The sequence below is a fragment of the Mangifera indica genome, chromosome 7, assembly GCF_011075055.1.
Source record: "Mangifera indica cultivar Alphonso chromosome 7, CATAS_Mindica_2.1, whole genome shotgun sequence".
NCBI classification, from domain to species: Eukaryota; Viridiplantae; Streptophyta; class Magnoliopsida; order Sapindales; family Anacardiaceae; genus Mangifera; species Mangifera indica.
The window spans coordinates 16518975-16531310 of NC_058143.1; the positions used below are offsets into that span (position 1 = coordinate 16518975).

General features: G+C 33.5%; 2 protein-coding genes across 8 annotated transcripts in view; both read left to right on the top strand.

The window, feature by feature from the left end:
- Positions 1-12336, top strand: part of LOC123219894 (protein NRT1/ PTR FAMILY 5.5-like) — a 46345-nt gene that overhangs the window by 4672 nt on the left and 29337 nt on the right. The window contains exon 5 of one of the 7 annotated variants that reach the window (XR_006502943.1): positions 308-549. The exons of the other annotated variants lie outside the window; for them this stretch is intronic. The gene's annotated coding sequence lies outside the window, so the exon portion shown is untranslated. Of the gene's footprint in view, positions 1-307; positions 550-12336 lie in introns of those variants that run through there. 7 annotated transcript variants of the gene reach the window in all.
- LOC123219897 (putative disease resistance protein RGA3) lies at positions 8229-10044 on the top strand. The gene is made up of 2 exons (XM_044641859.1): positions 8229-9365; positions 10026-10044. Exon 1 carries the CDS (start codon positions 8229-8231, stop codon positions 9357-9359), a length of 1131 nt encoding a protein of 376 aa, XP_044497794.1. The 3' UTR covers positions 9360-9365; positions 10026-10044.

The window sequence follows — 12336 nt, forward strand, 5'->3', positions numbered from 1 at the left end:
ACAAGTGTATTGAGTGTACTTTTATGATAGATATTTGAGATATCGTATGCTTTTATTAGGTGTCTAGGATGTCAATGTATATTATTTGACATTACTCATTCAAAATAACACTGTCAATGAAGATTGGGCACTAGGTGTCAAAATGATTCAGATAGACATTTAAAATTTTGAGAAAACATTTGAGATTATCACATTAAAACTAAAAATGAAACACTTGTTTATTGTTTTGAGTTGTGTGCAAAATGTTGAGAGGTCACATACTTACTGAGTGTTTATCACTCATCATGTTCTTTTTATGGTTTTGTAGGTTGGTACTTAGATGAGCAGGACGACGAGGGACCCAACGAATCAATTCGGGATTTTTCATGAGGCAAGGGGTACTTCAATCATTATGTTTATGGACCTTATTTATATAATTATTGAGTTTGTTTTATGCACTGTTATTATGTGATTTGGATTTCAAATACCTTGTCATTTGTAAATGATTATTATGTATTATTACTGAACTATTGATATGATGGTTTTTTTCAATGTGTTTACACTTTTTTACATGTTGAATAATATTTATGTTGTAAGTCATGCTTTTATTTTTATTATCTATTGGCATAAACGATTTAAGTTAATATGTTTTTTTGAGTTTATATACAAAAATTTTGAGTGGAGAGATCAGGGGATCTCTGTCTATCTCAATACTCTAGAATTTGTGATGTAGAGTTAAGTTCTTATTAGTTCATGAAAAACTTTTCAACTATTTCAGTTGTTATTGAGAATCGATGTCTGATTTGATTACTTATGAAGATATCGGGTTTAAAATTCATGTTTTTGCACAGGAATAAGTTTTTAGTAAATATGTCACTAATTTTAAAATTATACACATCCTGACTACGGATGTGCATATGTTATAAGGTCAAAGTTTTGTGTGCTTGCCAAGAAACATCCAGTTACACTTGGACAAGAAATGCAGTACTTTTCAGAGGCCCACTGTTAATTTTACATATGAAACAGAAACTTGGTAAATCAGAGAAGTGTCGTCTCTGGAGAGTTTGACCGCTAATTCAGGGATTTCATGCACAAAGGTATGAATTTAAATATCTTGTGACTATATTTTAAAGTTAAATTTTTTATTTAACTGATATAATAATTATAAGATTCATCATAATATTTGAAGTTTTACTTATTTAATATAATTAGTTTAGTCTCGAAAAAGTAATTTAATTCGTATAGAATTTCTTATTTAAAAAGAAAAACAAAGAAGTACCCGCTCCGATTAATAAAGTATATGTCACATTACCTATATTTTATAATTCAAATAGCAGATTCATGCAATAACCTCCATTATCATTTATTTTAACATCATAGCATGGCTGCATGTGTAAATAGGCATATATTTTCCTTAAAAAGCAGAACCATTAGTAAAGCACTAAACATTTTATATCAAAGTTTATGAGCATGGGCCGGGTGAAGTTAAAGGATCAACTTGAGCCTTTTTTTTTTTCTGCGCATGAATTGAATGGGCTCTCAAGCTTAAAGGGGCACGGCTCAATTCCAATCCTGTGCATAAGAAGGGTCGTGCCCTCCACCATGACCAAACCATTGCTGAAATATCACTCGTAATCCTAAACTATATCGATGAGTTATGGAAGCAGAAGTGCCATTTGTTGACTGAAGATCCATGTGACAGAGCCTTGGCTCGCTTCTGAGCTAAAATTTTCTGTTGAAAAGGTACTCAATATATATATGTGTGTGTGTGTGTGTGTGTGTTTGAATTTAAGTAGTGTTTGATCATGGAAGCACACAGAGCTTGCTGCCAACTACAGGAGAAGGGAAGGAGAAAGCAATGGAGTGTGCAATAGAATTATTTGCATCTATATCTTGAGAAGCTAATAGAAGGAAACAAGTATTTTGGAGAATAAATTGGATAAAGCAATATTATGTATATATATTTTTTTGTATACAATTTGAGTACACAGATAATGTGTCATTATATAATTAGATGCTATTTTATCTTTAGTTTAAACTCATTCAATTATATGGTAACAAATCATTTGTGTATAAAAAAATATGTATGTATAATTTTATTAAATAAGATATTTGGATTTAGTATTAATATCAAAGTTAACCTCAGTTTGAAGTTCATATTTATAATTTTATTTTTAGTTGTTTTTAATATTTCTCTTGTGTCGTGATATTTAATAGAACAATACTATGTGTACTCACTTTAAGTATATAAATGAATACACATTTATATATGTCATTATGTAATTGAGTGTTATTTTATTCTTAATTCAAAATCACTCAATCACATAATGACATATATCAATGCATACTCATTTATATACTTGAGATAGACACACATAATATTGTTCTAATAAGGATATAATGTTAATGCATCATGATGATACATTAGTGTTGATATTCATATTTTATTATTTTACCTATTAATACATTAGTGTTGACACATAATATTGTTCTAAAATTCATATAATCCTAAAAAATACTCAAATTGAAACTAAAATTTAACCTAAACTAGAGGAACCCAAACCGATCATGCCGCTTTAACTCTACAATGATTAGTCGAACAGAAGTCTATAAACTACCGCAGTCATACTTGACTGTTTACTTTATGGTTTACGTAACATTATTAACAATCTACTTTATTATTTTTGTAACATTATTGCCAATCCTTAAAATGTCTAATTCATCAATAAAATCATCTAAAAAAATTATGCCCATTGTACCAAAACTCTGAAGGCAAAAAACAAAAACAAAAAAAAAGCTTTCATGGAATTGAGAAAGAATAAAGTTTTTGTATATTCAACTAATCAAACAAAACAAGTATGACTTGTGGGCGGAGGAACTTCTTGTGATTTGTCATGAAAATGCAACCAATGAGTACGCATGCCAACTATCTGTCAACTAGAGTTTGCATACAAAAAACTGTATTTAAGTGTATATAAAAGAGAAAGTGTGCTAAAAAATAAAGTGCGCTAAGATTAGTTATACAAACAAAGAGAATATAGTCCCTCCTTCATATTGTAATCTTCTTTGTTTATAATGAAATTTGCTCCATCATCAATCCATAGCCTTTTCCTGTATTGTGTTTTTCATGTAAATGTTGTGTTCTTGTTTTGAGTATTCTGCATTTCATTGTTGTTTGTTTCTAGGTTTCCTAACGAACAATCTCTACTTATTTTTCATACTACGAATAATTTGTGTGACCTTTTGAACATTAATAAAGCTGTTAAATGTGATTAATACTTTTCGATATCAAAACATTTTAGCTTAAAGCCGTTATTAACAGGGACTAATACTTCTCAATATCAGAGCTTTTTAGCTTAAATTAAATGTGAATTGAATTACATTTACTGAGTAGCTAGTTGTAAGAACATAAAAATTTTGCGTGGAGAGAACAGAGGATCCCTCTGCCTCAGTGCAATTTGTTGATGCAGAGTTAAGTTTCCATTGCTTCACGAAAAACTTCTCAACTATTCTAATTGTTATTGACAACAGATGTCTGATTTGATTACTTGAGAAGATAATGTGTTTCAAAAACATGTTTTTCCACAAAAAGAAAGAACTCAATTTTTAATAAATATGTAATCAATTTCCAAATTATACACATTCTTATTAGGGGTGTGCATAATAAAATATATGCCACATTACCCTTAGTTTATAATTCAAATACCTGATTCATGAAAAAACCTCCATTATCGTTTATTCTAAAATTATAGCATGGCTGCATATAAAAATAGGCATACGTTTTTACTTATAAAGCATAACCATTAGCAAAACACTAAACATATGAATTGAATGGGCTCTCAAGCTTAAAGGGGCAGAACTCAATTCCAATCCTATGCATAAGAGGTTTCTATCCTTTTCCACCGCAACAAATCAATTGCTAAATCACTCGTAATCCGCAACAAAGCTTAGCCATAAGCCCACCAACTGTTCACCGGTCACATGCATTCAAACTCTTACTCCAGTCAAACAATTATTCACTTGCAGACACTTGCACCAGTAAACACTTCAACCTGCTACCGTCTCACTCTTACACCACCCATACACAAACCCCTTGTTCATAGCCATAAACAGAATAACACATTGAACAAACTTCCTCCGGTCGACTATCTGTTTTAAACACTTTAATACACCCATGAGTAGCAAATTTTGATTGAAACCATTGTTGATAATAAGTTGATTTGTAAAGCTGAAACCATTGATGTGTAGGCTTCTGAAATTGCTAGAAACCAGTACTTATAGAATTCACATATCTCTATTGGCAATTTTTGTAAACATTATAACCCATTGGTTGCAAATTTTAATGCAATTCAGAGTTGAGATAGTATATTACTTTTAAAGTTGGGTTTTTTTTCCAATGAAGTTATATCAAAGTTGGTGTTTTCAGTTGTCCTCTTGGTATATAAGTTTTTAAGGAAATTTGTCAATTTTTTAATTTTAACAACTAATTAAGATAAATGAAATAAGTTAGTTATATCAACTAAACAAAACCATAACAAATAAAGATAAATTAGATAAGTTAATTATAAATTATTAAATTAAGAGTATTTAAGTAATTTTATATTAATAAAAAGTCAACCTAAACCAGAAAAGCCCCTCAACCTCAAGAATTATTAGAGTGATTCTTCCCATAAAGCAATGCCTTCACTGGACAACAAAGATACTAACAAAAATTTTGTATCTTATCAAATTCCGATAAACAACTTTGATATTAATTATTGGAAACTTATAAAATCTCTACACAAAATTTTTTTCCACAAATACTTTATACAAAAGAAATTCTATAATATTTTTTCATGAAATGTGAGTAGACGAGTTTTTAGGTTTGATTAGCACTTGTGAATGGCATCTAGCACGGGAAAAAAAATGAAGAATTTAAAAACTTGGATAAAGTAGCTGACTCAAGAACATTGTTAGTTTAAGCTTATGATGCAACATTGTTGTCCAGTTGAAGTACATATAATATAGAGTCATGCTTTGAGATAAAATTTTATTGAAATCAGTTTTCTCATTGAGTAACAAGAGTTGAGATTTTCACATACATTTATTACAATTTTACGATTATTTTGTCTACATGGGAAATGTTATAATCCACAAGAAATATGAACAATGAAAGGTTGAATGATTATTTCTCATCTAAATTTTGATGAAACGATAATTTCTTTCCGTTTAAGTCTAAAAAGTCAATATGTTAATATAGTATTTACTTATATTAATTAAAAATTTTATATAAAAAGGCAAAAAAATCATTTTCCATGATCTTTAAAACAATTATATACAAATAATTTAACTATGGAAAACTATTTTTGGGTCATTTTGTAAGTGAAATAATTAACCTATTGTTTTAGTTGGATTTTACCATTGTAATTGCACTTAAACTTGAATATCAAATTGGATGGAAGCTCGTCTCATGGAAAGAAATAATAGTTTTCCATTTTAGAGAGAGAGAGAGGGAGACGCTTTTTGTCGAACCAAACATCGCCTTTTTGTTGATCTACAAATCAAATTCAAATGCCATCAAGTTCCCCACTAAGGCATCTCAAAATCTAATGCCAATACCTTGAAATCCTACGCTTGAAACCCTAACCCCTTTATGATTGCTTCCTTCAAATCCTAATTAAAAAAGTTACAAATTAAATGTGTCGTATAAGATTATTAATACGATTTAATTAAACTCATCCCATGAGTAATTTTTGCAATTGATTTCTCAAGAATGTAGGGAAGAGTAATTGGAGTTAGGGTAAGAAGGGTAAATAGTCATTCGAGAGGAAAAACACAACTGAGAAAGAAATTGAAGTGGTATGGATTGATACTTCAGAAATGAGATTTTATAATTTTTATTTCTTTTATTATTATTAATTTTTTTAAATATGTTTCAAATAGTTTTTTAAAGATTGATTTCAATATTTTCAATACCCTTTTTTCACATGAATTACAACTAACTATATGTAGTCATTGCCAAAATGAGAATAAAAATAGGAAAAAAATTATTAAATGGAATTTGGCAAAAGCAACCAACTGGACTATTTGCATAACAAAATAACAACTTCAACAATAAAAAATCTTATGTCATTGATAAAGCTATAACAAAATTTACAAAACCCTCATGCTTACCCAATTTCTTCCTATTTCTAGCTCCCTTTCCCATTTTTTTAAACCCCTTTGCTACATGTGGGATGGACTGGGCTCCCACCATGGGTTTCTCTGTTTGAGCATGCTTCTAGGTCACAATCTCCGACTTCGATTTCCTAAAACTTCCCGATGCTTCAAACAAAACCTTGTTCACAACAGTCCTTAAACTGTTGACGTCTTCAAAATCTCGAAAATGGCATCGTCTAAATATGTTCCATGTCGTTGTACCTGTACTTGTTTAATGAGCTTACCCTTGGGCTATATTTTCTTTTTCCCTGTTCCTAACCAATGAATATTATTTTCCCCCGATGAATCAAATCCTTGGAAAAAATGTTGAAACCCAGCTTCATAATCCTAAATGGGATATTGTTATGCAGAAATAATCTGATACCAAATAAATAATTTCATGTATAATTAGGAAGGATCGTCGAAATTTCATTTGACAAAACATTGTAATCCATTTTTTATAAAGACCCGAAAGTCAATTTTTATAAAGCAAACGCCTTTTTGGCATTCAAACAAACTGGGGGTCGGTGTCAATCACTTCAATTTAGTGCGCTTTTATCTTGATCGGGTGGCCATGAGTTTCTTGGCCCTTTTTTTTTTTTTTTTTTAATTAGAAGCTTTATATTTGAGGGTACATTCAGTCTTGCCTTATCCATACCTCTTTCAAAGCTAATTCTTGCTCTCTTAATTTGTTTCTTCCCAGAGCACATGGCCGAAGCAATTGTATTTAACATTGCATCTGAAATTTTGATGAAGATAGCTTCTCTTATAGGTGGGGAACTATCGTTGTTGTTGGAACTCGACAATGATCTAAGAGGACTTGAGGGAACCGTGACCACCATCAATACAGTGCTGTTGGATGCCGAGACAAAGCAGACTCAAGATCCTCAGCTGCGCGTCCTGCTTGGGAGGCTCAGAGATGCTCTTTATGATGCTGAGGACGTTTTAGAAGACTTCGAGTTTCAAGCTTCCAAGAGACAACAGGGGAGCTCAGCATTAAAGGTATGTCAATGCTTTTCAAGCAGTAATCTTGTTAAAATTGGTCACAAGATCAAGGACATTAGAGAAAGGATAGATGAGATTGCACATGATAGGGAAAAATTTCATCTTGTTGAGAGTCATGGTGACGTTAGGCAAGTAATTCCAAAGGAGAGGGAGACTAATTTCCTCTTCCAAGCCTCTGATATCATCGGAAGAGAGGAGGAGAAAGAAACATCATAAGCTTTTTGATGCAGCCAGACCAGGCTAATGTTTCCGTCATCCCTATTGTTGGAATTGGGGGTTTGGGTAAAACTGCTCTTGCTTAAATGGTTTACAATGATGAAAGGGTTCAGCGGCAATTTGAATTAAAAATGTGGGTATGTGTCTCATATGACTTTAGTGTTAGTAGGTTAATGAAAGAAATTATTTCCTCTGCAAAACATGAGGATTGTGTTAAGTTAAAAGCCGATGTAATACACAAGTGTTTGCAAGAAATTTTGGCTGATCAAAAGTTTTTGCTTGTTTTAGACGATGTGTGGAATGAAAATCCACTTAAATGGATGGAACTGAAAAATGTTCTGTTGAATGGTGTCGAGGGAAGTAAAATTATTGTGAGCACACGTAGCAAAAGAGTTGCCGAAATAATGGGCACTATTTCCCCACATTTGATATAGGGTCTTTCCCTACAGGATTCTTTATCATTGTTTAAGAAGTACGCATTTAAAGATGGAGAAGGTAAACATTTTCCAAACCTCATCAAAATTGCAGTGGAAATTGTTGGAAAATGTAAAGGAGTTCCATTAGCTTTGAAAAGTTTAGGAAGTTTACTTTTTGCCAAAACCGATGAAGAAGAGCGGTTAAGAATAAAAAGAAGTGACATTTGGCAGCTACAACAAGAGAAGGAAGGTATCTTACCAATATTGAAATTGAGTTATGATTATTTGCCGTCTTACTTGAAGTGATGTTTTGCTTATCTTTCCTTATTTCCAAAAAACTTTTTATATTTAAGTAATGAGGTGACCGCATATTGGATTGCACATGGACTTCTTTCAATCTCTAATAATGCAACTGAAGAGTTAGAAGATGTTGCTATGAGATGTATGAGAGATTTATGGTCAAGATGCTTCATAGAGGATTTTGAAGATATATATCATATGGGTTATGCATTTAAAATGCATGATCTTATGCACGATCTTGCAATATCAGTAGCAAAAAGTGAGTGTGGTGAGATAAAATCCAACAGCCAAATAGTTGATAGGAGTGTGCGTCATTTTTCATTTATTGACTTACATTCCCAAGATCAAAAACCTCTAGAAGTCCTAGTTAACAGATCAAAAACACTTCGATCTGTTATTGTTATGGAACAATGCGAGCATATTGGTGTATCAATTATCAATACATGTCTACCCAAATTCAAGCACCTCCATCTGTTATGCTTAAAATGTATAGATTTTGAAGTCTTGCCAAGCTCTATTGGTACATTGATACATTTAAGATATCTTGATTTGAGATTTAATATATTGTTGAAGAAACTCCCTGAATCTATTTGTCAGCTTCAGAAATTGGAAACGTTTTTATTAGGAGGTTGTTCAAAGCTTGAGAAGTTGCCTCAAAAAATACAAAAAATAATCTCCCTTAGACACGTGGAAATAACCACAAATGAGCGAAATCTACGAGAAAATGGAATACAGTGTTTGTGTTCTCTGCGATATTTGTTTTTCTATATCTGCGAGAATCTGGTAACATTGCCTGAAGGAATGAAAGGACTCACAAGCCTCCGAACATTGTATATTGGAGATTGTCCTCTGACCTCGTTGCCATATGGTATCAAGGACCTAAAGAGATTACAGAAGCTATATATTGTGAGCTGCAGACAACTTAATTTGAAGATGGAATTTCGAGGAGAAGATGAAGATGAACGTCGGTTGGGAGTTCGAACATTTGTGATCGCACACTTGCCGTCATTAGTGGATTTGCCTCAGCTTATTCTTCAAGGATCGGTAAACACTTTACAATGCTTGAGGATTGAAAGCTGTCCCAAATTAGTAAAACTACCGGAGTGGCTGCAAAATCTCACATCACTTCAAACTATTGAGATTATTAATTGTCCGAGTCTGTCATGTCTTCCAGAAGGGATGCAACGCCTTACTGCCCTCAGACAACTAATGATTGAAGGTTGTCCTGCTCTGAGTGAAAGCTGCAGACGTGATGACTCAAGATGAAACGAGGTATATTTCAATCATTATGTTGTGGATCTTATTTATGTAATTATTGAGTTTGTTTTATGCACCGTTATTATGTAATTTGAATTTCAGACACCTTGTCATTTGTGGATGATTACTATGTATTAGTATTGAACTATTGATATGATGGTTTTATTCAATGTGTATTTACACTTTTTTGCATGTTGCATGAGATTAACTATGTAATTCATGATTGTATTTCCATTATCTATTAGGATAAAAGTTTTAGGTTAACACATTTTTTTGGGTTTATATATTGGATGAGTATGCATCGAAAGATGAATATTACAAAACAAGAAAATTATGAGTGGAGAGAACAGAGGATCCCACTCTGCTACAGTGCCCTAGAATTTGTGACGTAGAGTTAAATTCTCATTGCTTCCTAAAAAGCCTTTCAACTATTTCAATGTTATTGAAAATTGATGTCTGATTTGATTACTTGCAAAGATATCAGGTTTCAAATACATGTTTTTACATAGAAAAAAGGAACTCAGCTTTTATTAAAAAAAGTGACATTTGGCAGTTGCAACAGAAGGAGGAAGGTATCTTACTAATATTGAAATTGAGCTATAATTATTTGTCATCTCACTTGAAGTGATGTTCTATTTATCTTTCCTTATTTCTGAAAGATTTTTTATATGACAGTGATGATGTGATTGCATATTGGATTGCACATGAACTTCTTTCAATCTCTGATAATGAATGTGATACCCTCAGGCGAATCCCACATCGACAAAGCACGGGAGAGATGCTGGGTCTGTCTATGTATCCCACATTGGTTAGTGGTAGGAGAATTTGATTGGTTAAATAGCTTGTGAGCTCCTTAATTGTTAAGACGTGTTTTGGGTTGCAAAGCCTAAAAGCAAACTCATGATGGACTGTGTGTCCAAAGTGGATAATATCTTGACAGTGGGCTGGGTTATTGGACTAGGGATGTTACAAATGGTATCAGAGCAACTCCACGTGTCCTCTTGAACGATGGTGGGACAAATCTCAACGAGGACGCTGAGTCCCGTAAGGGGGGTGTATGTGATACCCTTAGGCGAATCCCACATCGACAAAGCACGGGAGAGATACTGGGTCTGTCGATGTATCCCACATTGGTTAGTGGTGGGAGAATTTGATTAGTTAAATAGTCTGTGAGCTCCTTAACTGTTAAGACGCGTTTTGTGTTGTAAAGCCCAAAAACAAACTCATGATGGATTGTGTGTCCAAAGTGGACAATATCTTGACAGTGGGTCAGGTTATTGGACCAGAGATGTTACAAATGGTGTCAAAGCAGTTCCGTGTGTCCTCTTGAACGATGGTGGGACAAACCTCAACGAGGACGCTGAGTCCCATAAAGGGGGGTGTATATGATACCCTTAGGTGAATCCCACATCGACAAAGCATGGGAGAGATGCTGGGTCTGTTTATGTATCCCACATTGGTTAGTGGTGGGAGAATTTGATTGGTTAAATAGCCTGTGAGCTCCTTAACTGTTAAGACACGTTTTGGGTTGTAAAGCCCAAAAGCAAACTCATGATAGACTGTGTGTCCAAAGTGGATAATATCTTGATAGTGGGCCGAGTTATTGGACCAGGAATGTTACAATGAAACTGAAGAGTTAGAAGACATTGCAATGAGATGTATGAAAGATTTATGGTTAAGATGCTTCATAGAGGATTTTGAAGATACGGATCATTTATATTATTCATTTAAAATGCATGATCTTATGCACGATCTTGCAATATCAGTGGCAAAAAGTGAGTGTAGTGAGATAAAATCCAAAAGCCAAATAGTTGATGGGAGAGTGCGTCATTTTTCATTTGTTGACTTACTTTCCCAAATCTAAAACCTCTAGAAGTCCTAGTTAACAAATCAAAGACAGTTCGATCTGTTATTGTAATGGAAAAATGTGAGCTCATTGGTGTATCAATTATCAATACATGTCTACCTAAATTCAAGCACCTCCATCTATTATCCTTAAGAAGGATACATTTTAAAGTCTTGCCAAGCTCTATTAGTACGTTGATACATTTAAGATATCTTGACTTGAGATATAATAGATTGTTGAAGAAACTCTCCGAATCTATTTGTCAGTTTCAGAAATTGGAAACATTTTTATTTAGAGGTTGTTCAGAGCTTGAGAAGTTGCCTCAAAAAATACAAAAAATGATCTCCCTTAGACACGTGTAAATAACCACAAAAGAGCGACATCTACGAGAAAATGGAATCCAGTGTTTGAGTTCCCTTCGATATTTGTTTTTCTCGGAATGCGAGAATCTGGCAACATTGCCTGAGGGAATGGAACGTCTCACAGGCCTCCGAACATTGTATATTATAGACTGTCCTCTGACCTCGTTGCCATATGGTATCAAGGACCTAAAGAGATTACAGAAGCTATGGATTTGGGACTGCCGACAACTTAATTTGAAAATGGAATTTCAAGAAGATGAAGATGAACTTCGGTTAGGAGTTCGAACATTTGTGATCCTAGATTTGCCGTCATTAGTGGATTTGCCTCAGCTTATTCTTCAAGGATCGACAAACACTTTACAATGCTTGAAGATTGAAAGATGTCCCAAATTAGTAAAACTACAGCAGTGGCTACAAAATCTCACATCACTTCAAACACTTGAGATTATTGGTTGCCCGAGTTTGTCATGTCTTCTAGAAGGGATGCAGCGCCTTACTGCCCTCAGACAACTGAAGATTGAATGTTGTCCTGCTCTGAGTGAAAGCTGCAGACGTGATGAGTGGAAGATTGCTCATGTCCCAGAGGTTCATCTTGATGAATAAATGTCATCTATGTCTTGATTCCTGCAAGCTTCCCGTATCCAGGTTTGCATCACATCAACGTCTTTGTTCTCTGTTCCCATCTCGGTTGTATTTCATATCTGTTTGTTATGCGTGCTTGAATATTTTACTTTTCCTTTGTACCATGACATTTATTGTGTGCTACGTTTCATTACAT